The sequence below is a fragment of the Thunnus thynnus genome, chromosome 8, assembly GCF_963924715.1.
Source record: "Thunnus thynnus chromosome 8, fThuThy2.1, whole genome shotgun sequence".
Classification (NCBI taxonomy): Eukaryota; Metazoa; Chordata; class Actinopteri; order Scombriformes; family Scombridae; genus Thunnus; species Thunnus thynnus.
In genome coordinates this window covers 8,871,426-8,897,033 of record NC_089524.1, presented here as the reverse complement: position 1 = coordinate 8,897,033, position 25,608 = coordinate 8,871,426, and the positions used below count along the sequence as shown (strand labels likewise).

At 38.6% G+C, this 25,608-nt stretch overlaps 2 protein-coding genes across 7 annotated transcripts; one reads left to right on the top strand and one right to left on the bottom strand.

The window, feature by feature from the left end:
* Nucleotides 1–21: 21 nt before the first annotated feature.
* mcoln3b (mucolipin TRP cation channel 3b) lies at nt 22–6,610 on the top strand. Its single transcript, XM_067596362.1, has 14 exons — nt 22–188; nt 916–1,139; nt 1,239–1,406; nt 1,835–1,988; nt 2,094–2,160; nt 2,270–2,366; nt 2,765–2,864; nt 2,990–3,102; nt 3,675–3,824; nt 3,953–4,054; nt 4,494–4,616; nt 4,792–4,998; nt 5,232–5,362; nt 6,197–6,610. Exons 1-14 carry the CDS (start codon nt 128–130, stop codon nt 6,234–6,236), a joined length of 1,737 nt encoding a protein of 578 aa, XP_067452463.1. The 5' UTR covers nt 22–127; the 3' UTR covers nt 6,237–6,610.
* On the bottom strand, nt 6,607–25,485 carry LOC137187461 (G-protein-signaling modulator 2-like). 6 transcript variants are annotated; one of them, XM_067596358.1, is made up of 15 exons: nt 25,394–25,485; nt 17,469–17,690; nt 16,981–17,116; nt 16,465–16,604; nt 15,287–15,410; nt 14,881–14,996; nt 14,180–14,335; nt 13,063–13,171; nt 12,568–12,733; nt 12,158–12,255; nt 11,794–11,985; nt 10,681–10,846; nt 9,696–9,881; nt 9,493–9,608; nt 6,607–7,734 (listed from the first exon to the last, which is right to left on the bottom strand). In XM_067596358.1, coding segments are annotated over exons 1-15 (2,097 nt in total). In that variant the 5' UTR covers nt 25,396–25,485; the 3' UTR covers nt 6,607–7,566. The 6 variants fall into 6 exon arrangements, with proteins under 6 accessions (XP_067452459.1, XP_067452457.1, XP_067452460.1 ...); XM_067596356.1 differs by having other exon boundaries at nt 25,388–25,482; XM_067596359.1 differs by having other exon boundaries at nt 25,271–25,411.
* Between the last annotated feature and the right edge of the window lie 123 nt (nt 25,486–25,608).

The following is a 25,608-nucleotide window of genomic DNA, read 5'->3' as shown; positions in this document are numbered from 1 at the left end:
GTAAGTAACCTATTGGGAAATTCTGTGTTTCACCTCATTGCTGTTCACTGCTGTCCATGATTGACACGACATGACATGTTTTTTTTCTCTCAAGAGGACAAACATTGAATTTTGATTGTTTGCTAAAATGGAGGAAACAAAACAGGTTTCAGAATGTGAGATGCTGTGTATTATTCAACAATGCTCAGGTACACCTGACTTCCATTTCCTCATTCTCAGTCCACCTTAATAGGCTTGTGGGTAAACACAATGGAAGTAGAATTGCAGCCTATTGTAGCTTCATATTCATCCCGTGCCAAACATTGCAGTGCTTAGTGGAATATGTTCACTCAAGGAAACAAAATGAGGAAGAATAAGTATTTCCTGGCAGCAGTTAAAAGTTCATCAGGTACACCTGTACAGTCTAATGCAATCCAGTGCAGCAGTCCAGCAATAAATCCTATCGCTGTGGAGAGCTTAATCGGTCACTGGGTGGGGTGTTGTATTAGATTTCATTATATTAAGAGGTGTTTCCATTCTTATTCTCTATTATCTTATTTTGCTCCTAACATGTAGTTAAACAAGTTTCAGTATAATGAATATCAATACAACAACAATACTAAGGTGTTAATCAGTATAACCCTGACACAGTGCAAACAGAGACTGAACTTTGTAGGCTTTATAAAGAACAGATTTACAGCAGGGCTAATGTATTTGGTTGCACTCGCGTTATATTGCAAGTGCAACCCTATAAAGTAGAGGCCTTTCATGCTCAAGCGAGCTGATTGATTGTTTAATTTTTTGGTTGATTGGTTGGGACCTAGGCCCACACTTTGTTTTCAAGTCCCAACATTCACATTTCGATGATCTCAGTAATGTAATGCCAATTTTCATCCAAAGTTTGCACATAAGTTAACCATATTTCATTCATTTTAGATATGGAGGAGTCCAGTGACTTCTATGACATGTATGAGACAGACATCCACCCTCCCTGGTCAGACCACCAGCATTTGTCCCCAGAGGATCCGGAGAATGTGGAGTGTCTGAGAAGGAAAATCAAATATTACTTTATGAACCCCTGTGAGAAGTATCACGCTCGTGGCCGAAAACCATGGAAACTGATCCTGCAGATAATCAAAATAGCCATTATTACTATCCAGGTAGTAATCTCAGAAATGACTTGAATGCTTGTTGTTTTGTTGTTTCACCATCTTGATTTAAAAAAAAAAAAAAAAAAAAAAATCTTTTCCTTGTCCCAGTTGGTGTCTTTTGGGCTGAGCAACCAGATGGTTGTCACATTCAAGGAGGAAAATCTGATGACATTCAAGCACCTCTTTTTGAAAGATTATGTGGATGGAAGTATGGATACATATGCTGTTTACAGACAGGCAGATGTTTATGATCACATTGATTACATCATCAAACAGGTAACGTAATGCCAGTATTTTTGTTTATTTCCTCTGTAGAACACATGATTTTTATTTGCTGGAATTTGTTGGTGTCAGGTTATTTTGGTGATGTGGCATGATAGATTTTTCCTTTTGCTTTAACGTTACTGTAAATCATTGATGGAATGTTATTACTCTATATACTTATATGGCCCAAAAAGCTTGACAAGCTCCCATGACAAGTTATGTCATGGGGTAGGACTTTGTACATGTTGTTTGAATTGATAATTTGGTTTTGTAGATTTTAACTGCATAGATTGTCTACCATGAAACAATAATGGCAGCTGCTCTTTTCAGAAAGTTACTTTTCCACCATTCAGAATTGTTTGAGGTTTTCACCCCAATGCTGTCAAACTGTCAACAAATCTGACTTTATAGTAACTGAGATTTCAATCGTTCATTTCTAGTATGGACTTCTGCACAACATCACAGTGGGCAATCACGAATATGAGAAAAATGGTGCCAACTTTACCCCCTTATCAATGTGTCAGGAGTTCTACAGAAACAGTACCATCTACCCTGAAAATGAGACCTTTGAAATTGATGCACAGGTGGAAACTGGTATGCAGGGTTATTGTTTATAGGGATGATTACACTAATATTATGTTTGAAAGTAACAATTTCTTGTTAACAGTTATAATCTTTGCTGTGCTTTGTGTTTAACAGAGTGCATTGAAGTTTATCCGATGCATTGGCCTTCCTTACTTCCTCATATTAACTTGCACTTCAAAAGGTATGTCAACAATATTCTCATGTAAGACAACATCATTTTGATGTCTTGGTGCTGTATACAATATGATGTGAGAACACCTGTCAGTTCATGTACCTGTCGTGTCTTCCAGGATGCTCTCTGTCAAGATCACGTTTGACCTCAAGGCCATAAATTTACAGACAGTGAGATATCGAGAGCTGCCAGACTGCTACCACTTCAAAGTTGTTGTACGTCACTTGACTTGTCTTTATGGCTCAGTACACGCCAGCGAATCACATCACATAAACTTTGTCTTTTACCAGCAGTGATGACACATCACTTCACTGCTACCTTAATAGTGACAAAGATTCCTTGTGTCACTGCATCTGATTACACAGCACAGATAGGAGTTAAAATGAAAATGAAGACAAATGAAAAGAGTCAGCTGTGTGAACCCTGAGTTTTATGAAGCTACTTTGAGGACACAAATCTGATTAGTCTCAAATAAGCGTGTTTCCACAGGGTGCCTGCTATTTACATAGTTAAATGTTAGCTGTAGGGCCTGGCAAGTGAATGTTTAGTTTTTGGGTTTGTCTGTAAAGAATAATAGTCCGTTGTTAAAATTGTCTGCACCTCCCTTAAATAGATCACATTTAATAACCAAGCACACAGCGGCAGGATAAAGGTCGACCTGGAAAACGATGTAGAGATCAATGAATGCAGAGACTGGAAAGTAACTGGAGCATGTGAGTTGTAGTTCATACAGATTAATCATCTGTATTGCTTTAAGCTCATGTCCAGGATTTGCTGGCATTCATGAGGGCTGATTCCTTTTCACATGAGACTAATCATAATTTCTCTGCTCACTCAGCTGCTAGAAACATATACCTGACCATGCTGTTCGACTGCCTCATCATTGTAACGTGCATCACCTCCCTCACCTTGTGCACACGCTCAGTGCTCAACGGGATACAGCTGCAGTTTGTAAGTAAACTGAACATACTCTGACGTGCAGCCAGTAATTTTTTTTTATCCTATTTAGTGATTTGCCTAGGTCTAAGAAATGGTATAGTTGTTTGATCTGTTCATTATCGTTCTCATAAAGTGATCAAAATCATTGCCAAAAAACTTTTATACAAACCTTTAGTACAAAATTTCCTCTTTGTGCTTCCCTGTTGAACTGCAGTGGCAGGATAATAACAAAAAAAGGTAAATTTGTACTGAAATGTATGTAAGATATCCACTTGATTTGACTAACTCAGACTGCTGAAGCCTCATAATAGCTTCAAATAAACTTTTGAATACATTTTTGCACAAAATGAGGGCTGTGGATTTTGTCCCCCATCACTTATATTAAAAGCACATGAAGAAGGGATCTTTTAAAGGCCAGTATGAACAGGAGGAATGATTATAGCAAACTTAACCTGTTTCAATGATCATGAGGCCACCTGACTATTGTTTTAAGGCGGACTTGAAAAATTGTGAATCTATCCTTTAAACCTGACTGCTGCCTTTCATAGATATATTCTACAACTGCTTTCTTTTGCTCTAAACAGGAGTACACACGCTCCTGCAGGAAGCACAGCGGTAGAGAAGTCCCATGGTCAGACAGGTTGGAGTTTGTGAACGGCTGGTATATCCTGATCATTGTCAGTGACACATTGACCATCATTGGCTCCATTCTCAAGATAGAGATCCAGACTAAGGTAACGGCCGTTTAATCAAAATGTAAATTACAATCTTTAATTTACTTTAAGAAGTTTACCAGAATATCAGCTGCTGTCTATAGTGTCTGGTCATCTATATCATTTGAAACATCCACTATTTCCTGTAGGTCCTCACAAGCTACGACGTGTGCAGCATCTTACTTGGTACAGGTACCATGTTCGTTTGGATCGGGGTCATCCGCTACATGGGCTACTTTCGGAAGTACAATGTAAGACCAGATTATCAACTGGACAGCTGATGAATAAAGAGCATGTTCATTTGTCTTTATGAGTGTCGCATGTAGTGCAGTGGTTGGAGAATATCATCATCATAGTGCTTACAATGGAGGTCCCATGCAACAGTAGCATTATTGCTTTTTATTGCATATTTTTTAGGAAACTTAGTCTGCAGGTCTTAAAAGATAATGTGACCTAACTTGATCTTGTTGTTATCATGAATGAAGCAGTGCAGGATTGTACCTTGGCTTAGGTCTTTATTTGATATTCATTTTTGGAGGTTTTTAAAGGCTCATTCATGATGATTGCGCCTAATTACAGGAAAATATTAACTGCTAGACCCGAAGGTATTCTCAAAGAGAAAATGCATTCTTGTATGCGGCTTTCCAGATATTCACATTCTGTTACCATGTGTTCTGTGGATGTTTCCAGATTCTCATCCTGACGCTCAGGGCAGCTTTCCCAAATGTTATCCGTTTCATCTGCTGTGCTGGAATAATCTACCTGAGTTACTGTCTTTGTGGCTGGATCGTCCTTGGCCCGTATCATGAGAAGGCAAGCAGTGTTTACATAGTATAAAGAAAAATCTACTGGGTTTAACTGAGGCCCAAACCTGCATTATTTTAAATTCTAATGAAGTTTTGTTCACTCCAGTAGTCCCTAATCGTGAAGAATAAATTAAAATAATGATCACACGCCTCTAACCTTTCTCCTCTTTGACTTGTTTTAGTTCCGGACCTTGAACACAGTGTCGGAGTGTCTGTTCTCCCTGATCAACGGAGACGACATGTTTCCCACCTTTAAGAACATGACCCAGAAGAGCAGCCTGGTGTGGCTTTTCAGCAGGGTCTACCTCTATTCCTTCGTCTCGCTCTTCATCTACATGATCCTCAGTCTTTTCATCACACTCATCACTGACACCTATGACACTATCAAGGTATTATTTATGATTGTTGTAGGTATTTACAACCCTTGATATCTATTATTGATAATTTGTCTTGAATGATGTTTGACTGGGCACTGGTTCAGAATTTCACTGTTATGCTGAGAATAATTGTTTGCAAGTGAGTGTTTCTAAGAAATGCTTCAATGACTAAAATGTTTCTTATATAACACTCTCAAACACCCACACTCAGTATAAACTGTCACTTTCTGACTTATGTCATTTAGCAACAGCAGCAGAGCGGAACCCCAACGTCAGAACTGCAAAGATTCCTGTCAGAGTGTAAAGATCTGCCGAACTCTGGGGTGTACAGACTTGACAAGAGCAACACCTGCTTCTTTAACTGCTGCATGAGCAGGTAGGTCAAATGCAGCTTACTCCAATGAAAATCAAGAATCTAGTGCTTATGGCAAGCCATCTGTAATTTGATATCCATAATAGCATTTCTCCTAGTCAAAACTGTATTCTCACTAGTCAGAATGGTAGTTAAAGATATCCACAATAACATTCGTACTAGTAGAAATTGTATTTCAAGATATCTAAAACTTTGATTGTACTAGTCAAAAATAAATTTAAGATATCTAAAATCTTTAAAAAGTATAAGTGGCTATTTTAACATTTGCATTTGTATAAAAATGTATTTTGGATATTCAAAATTACATTATGGATATATGTAATGGCTTTTCATTTTGGATATCTGAAATGAAAATTGTGAATAGTAACAATTGGATCGTAGATATCTGAAATGGGAGTTCTTCCTAGTAAGACTTCTATTGCAGATATCCAGAATGTTCATTCTGAATATCAAAAATGTAATTGTAGATATCTGAAATTGAAAGCCCAATACACAAGAATGGCAAAAGTGACGTAATTTGTCCTAGCAAGAATGACATTGCGGATATCAAAAATGTTCATTTTGAACACAGGAAGAACTGAATTACGGATATTTGCAATACATATCCAGTCTATTTATTAAATGTTATGATGATGTTATAAGTGCTAACTGCTCAGGAGTCTAGTATCATTGGTATCCTTTGCTTTTTTGTGGCAACATCACCAATTTCGGGTTCTATTTATTAGCACTAATTAAACTGCAAGTGCATTGTGTTAAACAACTTCTTAATACTGTTTGTAGTCATTAGACAAAACACCTAATAGAATCTAAGTTGAGACATTTTTTCTCTCATTTAAGGTGCAAGAAGCCTGAAGAGAGGATGACTTCAGAGGCATAGCATGTCTTTGTTGTGGCAATATTTAACAGGCTACATAAACCTTTATGTGCACTTTATGCAGCTGCGTTCAGTAGAAATGCTTTTTGAAGCATAGTACTATTATGCCTCAGGTTTACCCTGGAGATTGATTTGTGATGGAGCACATTTTTTCCCTTGGAGATGAGAAAAAGAAGCCAGTGCCGAAGAGACCAAACCCAAGTCAACATGAAGGTTAGAAATAAAGGAATGAAATACTGAATCTGGTCTGACGCACTGATGCAGAGAGCACTTTGTAAATACACTTATTTGTATTGATATGTAGCAAAAAAAGATTGTGACACTGAAATTCCCAATGTTGTACACTAGAGATAATGAATAAAGGTTAAATAAATAAATTGGAACATAAATGAGATTTTATTTCTCCAGTGTCAGGAGAAGTTATCAATATAAAAGCTAGTATAACATTTCTTTTTCTCTCACTAGTAGGTCCCTTGTAAAGTCTTGTGCAAAAAAGAAAAAATCCCATTCATTAGTTCATGGCAATAATGCATATGGTACATACTGTAGGGTTTCTGTGAACATTGTAAAATTGACAGTCTTTAAAAGTAAAATCTGGACGCATACACTATAAATGTCCCACCAGTCACCTAGAGGTTTAAAATTGGGTTAGCAGTGAATATGTCCATTTATTTTCCCAGAAGAGATGTGTTGATTGACCCTCTGTGATGAAGTGTCGGAGAGGTCTGAGATTAATTCAAACCACTCTTGGTGACTTAACTGAATCACAATTGGGCCGAACAGTACATGCTATGTTCCAGCTTGCTTGACTGCAGAAGCTCTCAGAGATAAATCACCTGAATGTCATACCACAGGGATCTGAGAGGTTCATGATGCAGAAATCTCTTTGGTTTTGGCCTATGACACTGGACTACAGTACTCTAAGTCCTACCAAAAATAAACAAAAACAATTTGTATGAGTGACTTGATGCAATCTTCCAAAGTAGAAAGTTGTCACTGGTACTGAGGTCTGATAAAAGTAACCAAGATGATCTACAAGCTAGCTAAAAACAAGTCCATAGGTCTTGAAAACGTAAAATGTCCCACAATTTTACAGTTGCAATGACCAGTTTTGTATTATCTGAGACCTTGAATCCTTATAGCATCCCCTGTATTCTTGTCAGTCTCACAGGAGTGTTGTTGGACAATCCAGAAAGGCAAAGCCAAGGGTAGAGTGGGTTACAAAAATCTTGATTTAAAAAAAAAAAAAAAAAAAAAAAAAAAAAAAATCTAATGGAAGTTTAGTGACTTCATCTTGTATCCTGAGAAATCATGATAAAATAGCTCCAATAAGTCAGTCTGGTTTGGATTGAGTGACACCAGATGGCGGTAGGACCCGCTGTTCCTCCATCCTATTGGACTGGGAACGCAAGATGAGACTGAAAAAATCTTCATCTGGAACAGTACGTCCCCTTGTTGCAGAGGGAGGTGCAGCACATCTCTGGTCATTCAGCCTGGAGCCCTAAAACATTGTGGAGACAGAAAGGACAGTTACTGTATCATAGTTGATGCTATTTAGACACTTAATATTCATCTATAAATATTTTTATTTATGTAAAACTCCAGTTACTCATTTCAAAATATTGTGTAGCACCTCAATCAAATAAGATCTGCTGCTTGTTGTGACTTGAGCTATTTGGATTGAGATGATTCTACCTATTTGGTTGATACAAGTCAGTTTATTCTGTTAAAAGAATAAACCTCCATAGTCCGATTTAACTTGTGAAAAAAATATAATTGAAATGTATACAACTGCACAGAAAATTTAAGAGTCCATGTGAACAGAATCTTGTTGATCCAATCTGACAGCAAATGTCCACGTGGTTTAGGATAAAGCTAATTGTTTCCCATCATGCATTGAGAGCAGTTGTGGCACCTGGCTCTGTAAGCACTAGTTACTTGATCTCATGAGATTATCACTGCCTGTGTCATTGTGACACCTCAGTAAGTCATGTATTATAGTGAGCCAGACTGTGATTACCAATGACTGATTCTGTGTAGGCCTCGCTTATCTGGACTCCTTTGTTATAATATCCCAGTGAAACATTCAGTGTTTTTTTTTTGTTTTTTTTCTAGTGCTCTTCCTGCAACCACTCGAGACTGAGTCAAACAGGAAAAAAAAAACGCAGCAGGGCTCTAGTAAAAAATAAAATGGTGCACAGAGTTGCATTCAGTGCCTCAGAAATCCCCCCCCCCCCCCCCCCCCCTTTTTAACAACACTTGTTTTTGGAAAAACACTTTTTGAATATAACTTACATCAAGTTACATACTCACACTCTCCTACCAGGCACTTTGAAGCGGCCAAGAAATATTTCCTATGGCAGTTAGCATTCATAAGACTACCTGTTTGTGTTTTTGAGCTCCTTATCATCTGTCACAGTGGTATTTGGCAGCTTGACATATTAGATTTCTGCAGTAGAGAAGTTAGAAGACTTTTTGGACTTGTTTTCACTCGTCATGAACGTATTTCCTCCGTGACAGAAAAACATGTCATACCAGACTTCAGAAACTCCTGCAGGTTAAACTAGACTAACACAACACTTTTAGGGCTGACTGACTCTAACACATTCACCATAAACAGACTTTAAGACACTTGTTAGCGTAGCAACATTAAGGCTACAAACAACCCATGTTGCAACACTCTGTAGGAGTCGGTTTTACACCACTACTTTTTCATTCAGAAAGAATATCTGATGTTGTGAATACGTAATTGTCTAGACACGAATACAAGACAACTCCCCCTTTTTCAGACGTATTTCCAGGGAAAAAAAAAAAAAAATTATATTCAGACCAATACGGTAATTTCCAAAAAGTGAAAGAACAATGGAATTAGTACGAATTATAGAGAAATTAGAGATAGTGTTCAGTTGGTAAATTAAAATAAATTCCAAATAATTGGTAGTTTTACCTATAATGTTTAAGTTAGTGCCAGCAAGTCATTTCAACATGCAAAAATGTAAAATCTGTCGACAATTCAGCATACAATTCAACATACATGATGAAGCAAGTTTCTAATAATCAAAGAATACTCAGTTATATTTACTTGAGTGTAAATGGATTAATTATCTGTAGAAAAATACGTTTTTTACATAGGCCTTTCTAAAGAAACAAATTATGGAGCCGCAATATAAGGATCTATGTTCTGCTATGAGTGCTGAGAGGTAAATATTATTCTAAATGTCTTCGGCAGCAAGCAGGATATTGGATTTCTTTTTCTCACCTGGCACTTAACTAGCATGTCAAAGAAGACATCATCCCCCTCAGGCTGCTCAGCGCTGGCCTCGATGCGACTGTACAGGGAGGGTGTGTGAGGTGTTTCTGTACTGGAGATGGGGGCTGGGAGGAGAAAACAACATTTATCAAGATGTGAGTAGTGAGATAGAGGGAGATGACAAAACTGCGCAGTACATCATGAGTCATCACCTTGTGTTGGGACTGGATCTGTGCTGGAGGTGGAGTGTGTATGAGGCGGGTTGGAGATGCTGAGTTTCAAGCCAGGAAAATGGCTCATGCTGACTCTTTGGTCGTCCAGACGACGGCCCTGGGAGCTGGCCAGCAGCTCCAGGAAATGACCAGGATCCTGCAATGGTGTTTCGTGCTCCAAAATAGCTAGAAACACATAATTATCGGTAGGTGATTTAAAACTCTGTGCCAGTCAAAACATAGCAGGAGAGCTGTGCCCTTTACTACTACAACCAGTATTGTATTCTGGTTCTCTAGAACATAAAACCAAACTGGTAACGGAAAAAACACAGGAAGAGACGCTCTGGGATTACAAAACAGGAAATCTATGACACTTAAATCGATACTCTGCCAAAGTCAATCTTTCGAGCATAAAACACTCCCTAGTTTGATCCACAGTTTCATCCTTCAAGAAGCAATGAGGCAGTGATCAACTTGGATTCATGGCTGATTAAAAACAGTCCTATAAATGACCAGTTTTCAGGGCGGACAACAAGTATCAGAGCGTCCATAGAAGCCGTCATGCTCTGTAAAGAATGAAACCACGATCTAAACATTCAAGGTTAGGAGTGTGTTTGATACTCAAAAAGAGATTTTTGTTTGGAATATCCCTTTAAGTCATCTTTAAGATCAATAACTCAAGAGGTTTGATTACACAACATTTGATACGGACAAGTTTGTAGACATGCTGCATTCACACCATGAAGGGACAGGGGTAATATCGGCCTCTGGACACTGACTCACCGTCCCACCAGATGATCTGAATATGACGAGTAATTCGTCATTAATGAGAGAAGAACAACATATAACTGAATGAGAAGAGATCAGTTTCTTTTAAGTTTCGACTTCCATTTCACCTTGACCCCCCCCCCCCCCAAGTCAGAAAATTGTACTATTCCTTGGATATGGTGTGAACACAGAATAAAACACTAAGGGGCACACTCACATTTCCTTTCAGCTACAGGTGGGGTGGAGGAGGGAGAGGACTGGGCACTGTGATGGCTCTGGCCATCCAGTAGAGAGCACCTTTGGTCGTCCATTCTGTTGCCTTGGAAACGAGAGAGGAGGTCGAAAAACCCATCCTCTCCAATTGTGTCCCGTGATCCCTGCTGCTGTGTAAATAAACATTTTAGTAAAAAAAAAAAATACAGTAATCAGGGTGGTAGACAAGTTTTAAATAGAAATCAATACAGAAAGGGCATATTGTAGCAATATCCCTAAAGTTACAGAGGAAACTTTAAATGAGATAAATTTAGATTACTAGGTTATTTTGCATTTCCTCAGCCACTAAATCAAAATAGTATGCCTCTGTGTTTTACACATGATTGTAATTACACCACAGAACAGATCGATGTACAATAGATATGTGCAGACGTTCATGCAGTTAGTATATGCTGCCTTCATTTATGAAGTTTTCAATTAGGGCTAAAAATAAAAAAATGGCAACTTTCCAAGAAGTGAAAAGAGCAGAGACCATTTAACTTAACATTGTTCTAAAAACACGAGTCAAGAACAATGATCCCGTGTTGCCACACCACAATATTTCTTCCTACATTGTGCTCATTTAAAGGAAAAGAGGTCAGTAATTTCCTAAAAAAACAGCTGGGCACTCAAATGTTACTCAGACAGGAGTAATTTGTACATGTGTTATTTTCAGCTGCAGATTTAGTGTGCTAGTTAGTATTTACAGCAGCAGGGTTGTGTGTTGGATTGACTCAAAATAAACAACAGTGGCCATGTTCATTGAAATGACTAAACATGTCAACAGTGTGGCTCACTGATGTGTTTTTAATAGTTCTGGACAACAGTGGAAGTCTGTGGCACAGAGATTCTTTTTTGGGAAACAGGAAATTAAGATCAGCTCATTGTTGACTTGGAAAAATAGAATATAACCAGACTTATTTTTTTAATACTGGATATAAAAAAAAGAATTTGGGGAATTAGACAGTGTCATAGCATAAGTGTTTCTTCTCATATTTCTTCTCTATTTTTTTATAGTCTCTTGTGTGTCCCAGGCATGTTATGAGTGAGCAGGACAATCTGCTGTACTTAGAGGTACCTTATGTGAAAGTGACACTGGTGGGTCCGGCTCAGGTACTGAGTGTTCTGTGCTGTTTTCGAGCTGGCCTTTAGGGGATAATTTGTTGTTCTTCTGCTTCTTGCTTCTGAGCCGATGAAAGAGGAAGAGCTTAGTGGAAGCCTTAATTGTGTCATTTTTTGAAGACCTGGGGAATACATCCTCCTCCCAGTCCTGTAAATTCAGCGTACATACGGATAAATAGTTTTAATAATAACTAATTACAAATGCGGAACTGCAACAAAAGTACAAAACTAAATTAGTGAATCTCACAGTGAAAACCCAGTGCCTTATACTGAGGGCACAAAAAGCAACAATGTGCCTCATGAAGTACTCTTATACATACCGGATGTGCCGGTGAATTGTCAGCTGGATTTTTGTCAGGACTTGGACTCAGTTCCTGGTTCTCTGCACTGCCCATCCTCCTGGCTGGAGTCTTCACCCCTGAAAAAATTCAACAGTGTGGCCAAATGCTGTATTTCTACAGCACTTTCACAACTAAAGGACAACACTGAAATGTTTTCTCACTGAATTTTACATCAGTGTAGAATGTTATGTCTCCAAATGAGTTCATTAAGAGTGTATGTGTGTGTTTTAAGGTAAACATGCTGCTACACACTAGAATACATGTACGTTGAGACACCATTACAGTACAAGAAATCTGCATGTTGCTACACACTCCAAACTGACATGGCCAGTTTCTGGAAAATGTGAGGAGTTGCATTGCAAAAGGTATTGTGAAGAATGCAGATTTACCTGGGAAGTTGAGGTAGCCCTGATGACTCACTGGCAGAGCAGAGCTATTAGTGTTGGTGTTGCGGAAGATGTTGGAATGGGTGTTGGGGTTGGACTTCAGGCCTACAACCAGCCGTAGGTCCGACAAGTTCATCCTGGCAGTGACCTCGCCGCTTTTGTCTCCAGTCTACACCATCGACAACACCAAAGTTAATGTTAACGAAGCAAATGACTGCAAAAGAAACAATGTGAGCGAACACAGAGCATACTATTGCTGCATGCGATTCATTTATACAGACTTTGTGAGCTGTTTGTCTCTTGCAGGTCTCTGCACATGCGTTTAAAATGTGAGTTTAACACCAAATTTGAAAACAGAAAGGTAAGTGTTGTAGATGCAGTATAAAGCTGAGGACTGCCAGTTCCATGCTGTTCCACATACAACCAGCAGATGGCGGTGTGGCCTGATGGCAGCTGCTCATTGGACTCTGAGGAGGGAGGTAAACAATAAACAGTCACCTCTTTGGCAATTTCCAGATGTTTTTCAGCAAAGTACATGGCCTGCTCATGATTCCCCAGGGCAGTGTGGGCATTTCCTAGACTCCAGTATGCTCTTCCTTCACCAACTCTGCAGAAAGGCACAGAGGGAAACAGGCTGAGCAACTTCAACTGAAATTATGCAAGACTGGGTAGGGCAAGCTATCACAGTATGAGCACATAAATCTGATTTAAACATGAGTTTATGTTTACTTCAAAAACAAAAGCTGGTATTCAACAATTCCATATTTATCATAGCCCTGAATCGAGCTCATATCTGTACACATTTTGCAGTGTACAAAAATGCTCTGCTGTTTTATACAGTATAATAATCCCATGAGCTTGAGTAAAGAGACATTTCCAAACCAATTATAACAAGATTAATAGCTCTCCCTGTCTCTCCTTTTACATTACATTTTATACCCTTTACGTGACTTATAGACAATATTAAGGCTGAGAACATTTATACTACCAGAAACCATGCTTCCTTTCCTAAGACTATAAACAGAGCTACTCCCACACTACAGCATTGCCTTGTTAGCAGTGATATAGTAGGGGAAAAGCCTCCACTATAAGATAAAGTAAAAAAAATCTAGTTTTCAGGCTGACTTCTTTTGATATTGTATTTCAGTTCAGTTTATACTTTCTAAAGTTATAGCTGATTATATCTGCTTGTGTTTAATGTTGTAATTGGTCTAGGTGGAGCTAACATTAAATTTCATATATTCAAGTAAATAATGTTTTACAAACTGATCATATATTTTGAAAATTATTATCTGTAAATAGAAAGTCTTTTTTTTTTTTTGCCAAATACAGATCTGTTTGCTGAGGCTTTCTAAAAGTGCATGTAAATTCCCACATCTTAGCTACTGAATATTTTTCCAAAGACACTACTATGGCATCTTCATAGCTATGTGTTCATGACATTAAATCAGAAAAGCAAGATAACAAATACAATTTTCTTGTGACTTTTTTTTTAAAGTTTACTGTAGTTCAATGGGTGTTTGGCAAGTGATTTGTTCAGGGACCACCCACATTCAAACTGTACATTCTCATTATACTTCAAAGGCTGACGACAAATGGCATTTATGGCCGATACCTGTCGTTGAGGTCCTGAGCAATTACCAGATGTTTGAGGTGGTAATCAATGGCTCTCTCATAGTCCTGCAGTAGTGTGTAGGTGTTGCCCAGACTGTAACAGGCCTGGGCCTCCACTGCCCTGTCCTTCAAAAGCCTGGCCAGCTGCAGAGTCCTCCTGGGGGCAAAAGAGAAGGGGAGGAAGAAGGTCAAAGAATGTGTAGGGTGGGTGCAGGAGAATGATGGTTATCTGATCTTTTCTTTTCTCTCTTTGATGCTATTTTTCCAAGGGCTTCTCTGTCAAGAAAATTCCGGGATAAGGAATTCAAAACTGTTGAATTCAATTAGTTCTTGGACAACTACAAAAAAATAACATTTTTGTGTAGTATTGCACATATCCATGGTTGTTATGAATGACTGGATTGTATTCAGGACTTTGTGTTTGTCTTCTTTCTACAAGCAAAAGTCATTCTTAGTTTCCCAGTTCAGCACATTTAACTTTATCCTGTTTTTTTTATTTTTATTACCCAATTGATTTATGGCTGAAATTCAAACTTTTACAGTCAAAAGAAGAAGACAGGAAAAAAAGAATTTCAATATTAATGTTAGAACAGTGATAAAATAAAAATAAAAATCAACATTAGCAGGTTTGTTTCATGTCAAAGTATAATGATCAAATACAGACACCTGCCAATAATGGCACTGAGCCTCCGGTTTGCTTACTTGTAATGACCAGCCGCCACTTCGAACTGGCTGAGGAATATGTGAGCATTGCCAAGGTTACAATGTGCCCTCCTCTCAGCGGACTTATCCCCAAACTCTTTAGCGATGAGAAGCCGCTGCCAAACAGGACAAACAGTAGGGTGCACATTACTGCCATTAAGGTCAGGATTAACCGGAAACATTTTGAGGTAATCAAGACAGGAAACACAGCCTTCACAATCATGGGGTCAGACTAAAACAACATTTGTGTGGATATAAACTTGTATCTTCCAAACCAATTGGGCCAATGTAAACTTCTATAATTGCATGGCTGTCACGCAAAAGAGTGCAGGCCAATTTGAAGCAGGTATTATTTTATAGACACTGTAGATGTACTTCTGACTTTGACTAGTAGCTTGCCACTTACCTTTTCATGTGCTGCTACTGCAGTTTCAAAGTCACCCAGCAGATAGTAAGTGTTACCGAGGTTCCCATAGGTGCGACCCTGAGCTGCCCGATCGCCCAACTCCTTCACCAGGCTCAGGTTTGCTCTTTGTAAAAGAAGAATAACCAAGAGATAGACATGTACATATTATAGTAAATTCACATATGCAGGATTTTTAGAAAATGCTTATTTTCACAGAAAGCTCAATACTTTTTGTTGAGTCTTCAGGGTAATTTTCCGGCCATGCAAGAGCCTGAAACACCCAACGAGCACTTACAATAAAAACAATGATTTCATTTTGGGTTTTTTTGTGGTTAATTCACTGAGCCACGTCATATAAACTTAGAAGCTTTTTCCAGAGCTAAGTAAGTGGTCAGACTTGCTTGATTTTCACAGAGATGGCTCATATCATCATTTGACTTACTGTACTGTAAGTATGAAACTATATTGATCTGAAAGAGCAAGGAGTGACTTCACATCCACACACTGTTCCACACATAGATCAGGTCATGATAACTGAACCAATTATCACAAGTAAGCAAACTCTGGTTGATGATGAAGACTGTGAGATGTGGTTAAAAACTTCAGAAAAAGCCAGAAAGTGGACCTTGAGTTGAGATCATTTTATTGAAACTGCCCAAGATCAATAATTACCTCTCTTGTTTAACATTATATTTACTGTATAATACTGCTGTGGCCGACTACTTGCCGGTGACAGTCGGGACAATGTAACATTTTCAACAATATTTGATTTTTTTTACCTACAGGCTGATGGGAGGGACAATGGGGAACACAACCTCATCAACAATTTGTTTTTTTTCCATCATTGTCAAAATGTAAGTATGAAAGTTGGGGCAGCAAGAGTGTATGTTACAGACTTTACACATTGCAATTTTGTTAAATGTATACATCATCCATCCAGCATAGAGTATGTTACATTTTATATCCCAAGCTCCTACTTAATTTTAAGCAACTAACTAACTTTGTAAAAGTTCAGTATCTCAACACTAATTTGATGCATATTGTGTAGATCAAACCTGTGACCCTTCAGCTGAGGTTATGGCACTTAACCATCAGGACACTTGTATCATTGCTCAGGGCTTTCATAATAAAACAAAAACAACATCCATGTTTAGACAGAAACAGGGACACAAACTCACTCATAGTACTGTGCAGCATTCTTCAAGGCTGTCCTGGCTTCCTCTGGAAACTCTCCTGGCTCTGCTCCACTCCAGCAGATGCCCTTGCCCTTGGCATGGTACACGTTCCCGAAATTATACAGCGCTCGAGCTTGCCCAACCTACAGCACGCACACCGGGTTTTCACAGACCGAAACCAGAGTGACCAATGTTGTAATTATATACTTAAAATACACTGACACCAGACCTTCTTGTTTGCATGTGGGCTGGCAAACTATTCTAGATGTTGGTGCGTCAATGCTTCGCAGTCATCATGCATACCCAAACTGTTGCTGAGCATGTTGTGGTATGATTGAAAACAAATATGGATACATTTATTCTAATCAAAAGCAATTTGGCCTTTTAGTTACTGATTCTACTCTTCATTTAAAAAAACAGGGATTCATTTTCAGGTGCTTGAGATAAAAGCACTGAAGGAATTTTTCACTTAAGCTCATGTTACCACATTTCTAAAATTCAGTCAGTATTATAACCCACCTTATCATACATGGCTCTGGTGATATCCAAATGTCGTTGGCAACAAACAACTGCTTCATTATACCGTCCTAAAAGCTTCAGTGTGTTCCCAAGGTTACCGCTGGCTTTGGCCTCACCAAGTTCATCTCCAATGGTTCTAAGAGACAAGAAAAGCTCCCAATAATCAATGTCACGTAACACAGACGGTTAAGTAAATTGCAAGAGAGAAAGAAAAATTAGGAAATGATTAGTCTGGAATGTTGAAGTGCATTAGTACAAAAACACAAGGCAAGAAAGTGATTTATAGCTGCAAGCACGTCTTGTTATGCAATATAATCATGGCGGGAGAGAAGGTAAATAAAATGAGTTTATGGGTCAGACCTGGATAAAAGTCTTGTTGGGTCACTAAACCAGGTCAGACACACACCAGCAGGGAACAAGTTTTTTTCAAAGTCATCTCATGTGTATGAAAAGAGTTCGAAGGAGGACATGGTTGTGGAACTTTTTACCTAGTAAGTGTGAGATCATGGCGATGGTACTCCAAGGCCTTGTTATACTCCTGCAGGTGAAAGTAGGCATTGCCCAGCTGGCTGTAGATGGCACTGAGGATCTGGAGGTCCTCTGTTCCAACCTGGATGGCAGACTCAAAGAAAGACACACCGGCACGGTAGTCACCAGCCTTACAGAGCCGCTCACCTTCCAGAGCCAGGTCCAGACACGATGACTCCATCCTGCGGGGGAAGTGGGATCTAAGTGAGATGTGAAAGTGAAGTCTACTCTATGTCTAGAGTCATGAAATCACTGAAATAGGAGGGTTTCAAATTTTCCTCACTGCAGATTAGTTTAACAAATGCTATAAAACATACAGACAACCTCAGTGAAAGAAGGCAAGTATAAAGTATAATCAAATATTGGAAATGTGTTTGACAAATTCAAAACGCCTTGTAAAATCTAGCGGAACAAATTAATAAATTAGGTTAAACTCAGGACAAAAAGGGCAGATAAGGAGTAAGGGCCTGTCTTTCTGCAAACACATACAAAATTTTAACCAAAACTGCTTGAGTACCATAAAACGTAAGTTAGCTAAAATACCTATGACTCATTTTCACAGTCACAACTCTCTTCATGAGACCTCTCACTTAACAACTCTCCCACAGGATTTTGTTGGGCAAGATGGAGCTTTTATAGGGAATTATTTGTGATTGGTATGGACTAAAACCAGGATATCCAATTTTCAATTCTACAATCCCAGATTCATATCCTTTCTTACCTCTTACATACTTTGTCACTTTAAGAAAGTCACATATGTAAAAGGTTAATTTTAGTCAAATATGTTTTCAACAAGGGCTGCAAGTAATGAATATTTTCATTATTAATTATCCTGTCCTTTTGTCAGAAAATAAGGAAAAATGCAACAAAAAAAAAAAAAGCCCAAGGTGACATCTTCTAATTTTATCTTAGAAAAAGATAAGACTCCTATTCCATTTAAAAGTGCTCATTTTAAAAATCAATTACAGAAACAAATTAAATTATGTTATCAAAAGATCGAAGAAACACCACTTTCATATCAAATTGTCTAAATATAAAAATAATATGGCCTTACTTTATTATTAACAAAAATATTTCAATTCTACCTGTAATGGCAAAAGTGTCGGAAAAACTTGTTTATCAAAGGTTGTTGAATCATTTGGATAGGCATAATATTTTATACACACACCAATATGGGTTTAGAAAGAACCACTCTACTTCAATGGCTGTCTCTTATCTTGTTAATGAAATCTATAAAGAAAAAAAAAACAACCTCATGTTTATTTAAAACCAGTCATCCTCTAAAATGACAAAAGGCAGACATGATAAGGAAAGTAAAGTATGGCAAAACATGGTACATGGCCATCTTCTGTGTTTTGTGTTAAGCCAGTTCACACAAGATCTGTTAAAAACTGATAGATCGCATGACCTGATCTCAACCCTCAATATAGGATGTTTACTTACACCGGTGGCATTCACATACTAAACAAATACAGCTCAAGTCAAGCAGAGAGAAGTTGGGACGCTGTGAAACAAGAGTCAAGAACTTTAAATCCAAAATAAGACGGAGCATTTCCTGTCATGAATACTGAGGTTTAAAAACTCCAAAATTACCCTGGAATGAAAATGTGCGCCTTTAACATTTAACCACGAACGCAGAGTAAACTCAGAAAGCGTCTGTGGTAAGAACCAGCACTTTATGACTCCCACACCCTGCCTGCAAAATAATATCATCCCTCTTTTGTCAGTTTGCAACTGTCAGTGAAAAAAAAAAAAACTAAGTGAATGAGTCAATGGGATTACATCATAAGATCGTAAAACAAATCCAGTCATGCATGAGTTCAATGCACGATTCACATCTACAAAGCTGTGAAAAAGGAGATATCCATCAACTTCACTCACTCTCTTCTTCTCCCTGTTCAGACTTAGACAGAGGTTACAGACTGAATTCACAAGGAAATACAAAAATTAAAATAGCTAACCTGGTGTTTATTTTAGAATATGCAATGATTTCAGTGCACATCCCATGAAAACTAATACGTTTGCCAGCATGCAATTTCATTTGAATAATCACAGGTTTACGTCAGACTTGTTTTCTGATATCTGCCAATGTTACCCATCAAAACCAGTAGGATGGGCGTCTGGCTCTCAATGGGTTGCGTGAGTGTTCTCCTCTAGGCTGACTTTTGAATCCACCCAGTATTAAGCCTTCCAGACAGCACTTCCTCCCAGTCTGTCTCCTGCCCCTTAACAAATTGATGTTTAAGGTCATGGTTAAGTTCTGCCCCTCCCAGCAAATAAAAGAAACACTATGAGGTATTAATAACCTGTTTGGTATTTTGTCTGGTTCCTGCATCAATGATTAAGAAAGGGTTGAACAAACGTAGCTTCATAATTAATCAAATTACAAAAAAAAGGGGAAAAAAGCTTCCTCATCACCATACAAAGGAACAACTTAAACACATCTCGGTGGTAAACAGAAGTTAAGTAAGTAAAAATGTATTTCATCTCAACTGGACAGCAGAGATCTCCTTTCAATCTCCTTTCAAAAGTGAAAGCTGATGTAGAGACTTTAGAAACTTGGATAAAAAAAAAATAATAATAAAAAGAAAATCCATGTTTTTTTTTTTTTTTATAGCTCATCAAAATTTTCTGGACGGCTTTCTCTTGAAAGTTTACCCATGCAAGTTGTAAAGTCTACTGATGGATTCTTCTGAATCTGCCAAGTTAATCCATTTAAAAAAATAAGAAAAAACATTTCCTCTGTCTAGATGAATGCGCTTCTTGATGTCTAACAGAACAATGCATTACCCCCAGTCAATGTGCAGTGACATGCTAATGCCCACACTCACGTACCTTTTGCCTCTTCCCGTTCTGATGCACTCGAGGCAGTTTGACACGACGGACATTTCAAGCTTCTCGATCACTTTCTGAAGCAAAGACAGCTCTTTTGGCGCAACACCCTTTATCTTCTCTTCTTCCACGTGTATACACATAACGCACGTAGGCGCAGTGTCCCACTTTCATAAAAATAAAGAAAACGCGGCTCCGTTGGATCTGCTGCCGTCTCTAAGAGAGCTCTGCTAGCCTGTGGTAACAGCATAACAAAAGGACTTAATCGGCTCAGCGCTCACATCAACCTCAGAGGTCAGGTACCAGGGTCATAAACCTTTTGTTTAGACAAACGCAAATTAACACCAGGTTGTTTCCAAGCAGAAATGATCGTAGAGAGAGTGGACGGTTAGGATGCCATGTTGCTGATTGAGCTGATTGTCGTACTTCTCTGTCACTTAGCCACTAGTAACCTGCATCTCTAAGCCACCTGATGGTGTGTGTCACTTCCAATTAGGCCGGAGCTCAGTGGTAATTATAGCCACTTTAAGTGGCTCCAGTGAACCCTAAGGCTATTTGCTCAACACTCCATGAAATAATCATTCAGCAGCAGGAAGGCAAGGAATATTTCTATTGTCCCCTCAAAAATAATTTACCTGCACAATAATACAAATTTTAATGAGTTATTCATTCTTTTCATTTTCATAATCCTCAATATCTTGGGGAAAACCCCCACAGGGACAATGAAGAATTAGAAAGATAAAGCCCGAAATAAATTCACACCATTTCGAAATCTCTTCTCACAGCTTCTAGCCACTCAGCTGTAGCCAATCCAGAGAAATCCACTTGCCTGAATTAAGACGTCTGAAACAATGTGCCCTCTAGGGGGAGAAAAGATAAACTGCCTCTGCCATTAGGTTGACCGCAAGGACTGGAATAGACCATGTGACATTAAAGCTGCCTGCTGCCAAAAGCCAGCTCAGTCATCATAATGAGGGCAAATGTTGGGAATCACACAACCTTTGCGCATGTGGAAATGTTTTAGGCTTGTTAAGATAATCATGCTCTTGGCTCTAACAGCTACCTAAGAGCACAGAGACACCTTAAGTGCAGCTGCTCTAATGCAGTTCATCCTTCTTGCTTGCAACCACCATCTTCCCACTCGCTCCTATCTGGGAAGATATCACCGTTAATGTTTAAAACTGGACCAGCAATTATCTGGTCTGTGTGACTAAGCGGCAGTCTAGTCCCTTACCTATTACTTAAGGCAGAGAATGCAATCCATTAAGAGGAAACTGTGCAAATAATACACTGACTTGTCAAGGCTTGCACTGTCTGTAATACCAAACATTACAATAGTGGTGCAATACCATATAACTCTATCATACAATGAGAATGCATCTGCAATCAGGTGCATATTCTCACAACTGTTCCAGTCATGTGCCATGAAATATTTACATTATGGCTAGTGAGGACCTCCTGTAGTCTACTCAGCATCATTCATCACTGAGCCAATAAGGTGTCATGTTACTGTCACAGAAGAGCTTCGGAGGAGAACAGTGCTGTTGCCTGTCCTCACATCTACATGGATGAACGCACAAATATGAAAATATATCTATAAGCACAAGCAGAGAGTACTACTAGAAGATTAAATACATTGATATAGTTTTGAATGACATTTCAATTTGTCTGATATTCCCTTTGGAATGAAGAGTCAACAACTTACAATTACTTTCATTATTGATTTATGTTTTTGATTATTTTCTCGATTAATCCATTTCCAAAAAGAGTGAAAAATAACATCATAATTTCAAGTTGACATATTGTAATTGCCGGATTTGTCCGACCCATAATCCGAAACACAAAGATATTCAGTTTACTATGATAGAAGAAATTCACATTTAAAAAGTTGGAACCACAAAATTTTATGATTTTTTTTTTTTTTGCTTGAATGATGATTTTGCACTGCAGTAATTGTTGCAGATTAATTTAGTTTCAGTTTAATCCATACCAAATATTCTGACCTATATCTATATTCTAAATTAAAGAAATAAGGATTTTAGAAAGTCCAGAAAGACATAATACAATAAAACGAAAACAATCCTTTTTGGCAGTCATTTCATGGAAATACAATACTGCTGCTAATACAACACCTCACAAACCAGACACTGTAAACATACAGCCTACCTGTGGCGGACATGAAGTAAATGCTCCCTGTCGTGTGCACAGTGCTGAGGAACGCTGCCATACATGACAGTCAGAGTCCTAACAAGAGCTTGAATGAACACAGCGAGTGTGTACACAGCATGATGGATCCCTGTCAACCCGCCCAGCTCATGAGAAAACAAGCATTTAAAAAAATCTGGAGACTAACTACACTAACATATATCATCAGGAAATAGTGAAAAAACTGCCACGCACGGATTCCGTCAAACAATGTGAGAACTCGGCCATCGCGCTATCCCGGTGCCGGCTCTTATCTTGAAACTGGAGCTGGTGAGCGGCAGTAAACACAACACTTACTGACATTGAGTGATTGCAACAGCGACGTCTAATTCATCTAATACACAAACGCAATCAATCATGTTTTGAAGGGGTGCGGATGGGAATGCACTTGAATCAAAGATGCTCTACAACTTAATTATGTTCATTGCTGCTAAAGTGGCTATAAATTTTGTAGAAGTTGTTTGTTCCCAACCTTTGTTCAAGGCAATACTGATAAACGTGATTGTGTTTCCTGAAGATATAAATATGGATAAACAAGTAAATAGGTAAGTAGGACAGACAGAAGGCTCCGTGGCCACTTTACTGCTTCTTTTACTGCATTATGATGTGCCATTATTTTGCTTAAAATGCCCATGTTAAAAAAAAAAAAAGGGCAGACAGATGTTGCCCATCAGCGACAATGCTTGGCATTCATAAGATGATCAGTACTGATATCACAGAGCACCAGCCTCACCAGCCTGTATCTATGTGAAACGAGGCAGAAAGATTAATGATGTTTGCGTCAAATTCCCACGAGTAGACCATGTCAAAACAGAGACTTCAGATTTAACAGGCTGAGCAACATTTTTATCCACTCTTAACGCCTCCTATTTTGCTGATCATATGCCAACTGTGAACTTTCTGTTATCTCTTCTGGACAAACTTTTGGCATTGAGCAGTTCTGGACTTGTTTGCCTCCCAGTTGGCTTGACTGAATCTATTCTGCTGTGATCTCACTCACTGACTGTGTTTTTTCGCCAGAAGAATTCCAGCTGACTGAATGATTTTTTTTTGTTGTTGTTGCTTGCATCATACTTTGTAAACTCTAGACAGTTTACAGTGAAAAAATCCCAGGGGGCAGCTGTGTCTGATGCTGACACCACAATGTCTGGCAACAATCACACCATGTTCAGTCAGTTAGATCATAAGTCTGACTCTTTGTACTGGCGACTTCACTTTTTGACCTTTCTGCATGTTTTACGTCATTTTTCCAGTGATGTCTGAGACATGGGTGTTAGCTACATTTTCACCAAATTCCAACAATGCAAAAGGGCCAAAATGGAATTATCGTCCACATTCAGATTAACATTCATAACATTTGTATCTTCACTGCCTCTAACCATGTAACATTGTACAGCAGCTCATTAAGAAACAGTGAAGGACAAATCAACAGGAACTGAGACCATGGAAAACAGAACAAGACAGAAGTGCAACAAAATACTTACCTTTTGACACTTATACATACATTTGATCCATGTCATGTGAATCTAAATTTAGCCTAATGTAAAAGTCATCTGTTAACTATGAATTGCAGGGAGGGATGGTGTGTGGGCATTTGCAAATTAAATGTGAGTTAAATTAAATTACATGAGTGCAATTAGTAGTCATTAACAATCTCTACACTATAAGCCTACATCACAGTCCTGCATTAACGAGACAAACACACATATACAGTAGGAGTGTGTTGTACAAGTCATTAAAGTTTGACATGCTGACAAAAGCTGTTCCTTGCAGCATTAGAAGTACTGTTTTACTGCCATTTTTACTTTCTTTAGTAGAAGGGGGTAATCCTTGTGGAAAACAACAAATAAAAAGTACAAGCATCAAACAGCTCTGTGTAAGCTCTTTGCTTTGAGTAACACTATAGTCACATATGCTCCTTATAAAAAGGCCCGATGTGGCATCCTAAACCATAACCAGTTCAATATGAATCCGCCCAACCAATCCCTCTACAATTAAGTGATGCTCTCTAAAGTGATAACCATGTTTTTCTTTGAAGAAAGCTTATAAGAAACCATCATTAGAGACTTAACCCCAACCGTGCATGGGAAAAAGAGGTTAGAAGCACATTTAAATGGAAAACTGAGCTGCAGCACCATAACTGTGGGCTACTCTGTGTAATTATTGCCTTTCCTGAACTACTTAAGTGAACTTCTTCTCCAAAAAAAAAGTGACTAATATTACAAATAAGACTACACTCAAAACCGTACCAGTACATGAAAAACTATCAGGGTAGCTACATGTAATTAATAAGCATTGCTGCTGACTATATCTTTACTGTAATAAGTGTCATGAAAACACAAGATCCTGTTTTTATGCCTCTTATGAGAAAAATAGGGGAACTAAACTTTTTCTTTAAATCCAGTATCGTGACGTGATGAGAGTTTGGTAAATTGTGTAGTAGAAAACTGTAATTTAAATGAGTCAGATTAGCATGAACATGCCATCACATGTTCGTTGCTTTACTGGAAGGCAAATGATGAAGTGGAGTGACGTTTTAGTCTGCTGATGTAAATACAAACAAAACGGGTGTACGAACTTTATAGTAGTTAAGTTTACAGTGAGAAAAATGAGCTAACGGTTCACGTCGCAGTTAACAGTTGGTCACTTTCACTAGAAAACAACAGGACGGACAACAAAACTTTTCAGTTAACGTTAAACGCTAGTAGACGTTATGTTAGCCTACCTCAAACTGAAGTGCGAAAAAACACCACAAACATGGCTTCAGCTTCGGAAAAAGTGTTCACCCACTCGGACTCTTCAAAACTAGTGTTTTTATCCAGATGTTTACAGTACTACTCACGCGTACATCTGTTAGGAAGATGACTCCGTTGGCTCGCGGGCAGCAGAAGTTAGAGAAGCCACTCCTCGCGCCTGCAAATCTGACTCCAATTAGGATTCCACGGGTGCTGCGTTTATGTGCCGTCGGAAATGTTGACACTACTGCTGAAGCTCACATGATCGACTAGTCAACGCGGATAAATAGGCTTTGGGGCGGAGACTTTTTTTTCAAACGGGGTCACT

What these genes read in the sequence shown, in the direction of transcription:
- LOC137187461 (XM_067596354.1), bottom strand. Translation starts at nt 20,483, where the DNA reads ATGTGTATACACGTGGAAGAAGAGAAGATAAAGGGTGTTGCGCCAAAA. An exon ending in ACAATTCACCGGCACATCCG is followed by an intron (nt 11,986 to 12,157) that starts GTATGTATAAGA and finishes CTGAATTTACAG; the next exon opens with GACTGGGAGGAGGATGTATT. An exon ending in CAGTGTCACTTTCACATAAG is followed by an intron (nt 10,847 to 11,793) that starts GTACCTCTAAGT and finishes TTATTTACACAG; the next exon opens with CAGCAGGGATCACGGGACAC.
- mcoln3b (XM_067596362.1), top strand. Translation starts at nt 128, where the DNA reads ATGGAGGAAACAAAACAGGTTTCAGAATGTGAGATGCTGTGTATTATT. An exon ending in TTGATTACATCATCAAACAG is followed by an intron (nt 1,407 to 1,834) that starts GTAACGTAATGC and finishes GTTCATTTCTAG; the next exon opens with TATGGACTTCTGCACAACAT. An exon ending in TGATGCACAGGTGGAAACTG is followed by an intron (nt 1,989 to 2,093) that starts GTATGCAGGGTT and finishes TGTGTTTAACAG; the next exon opens with AGTGCATTGAAGTTTATCCG.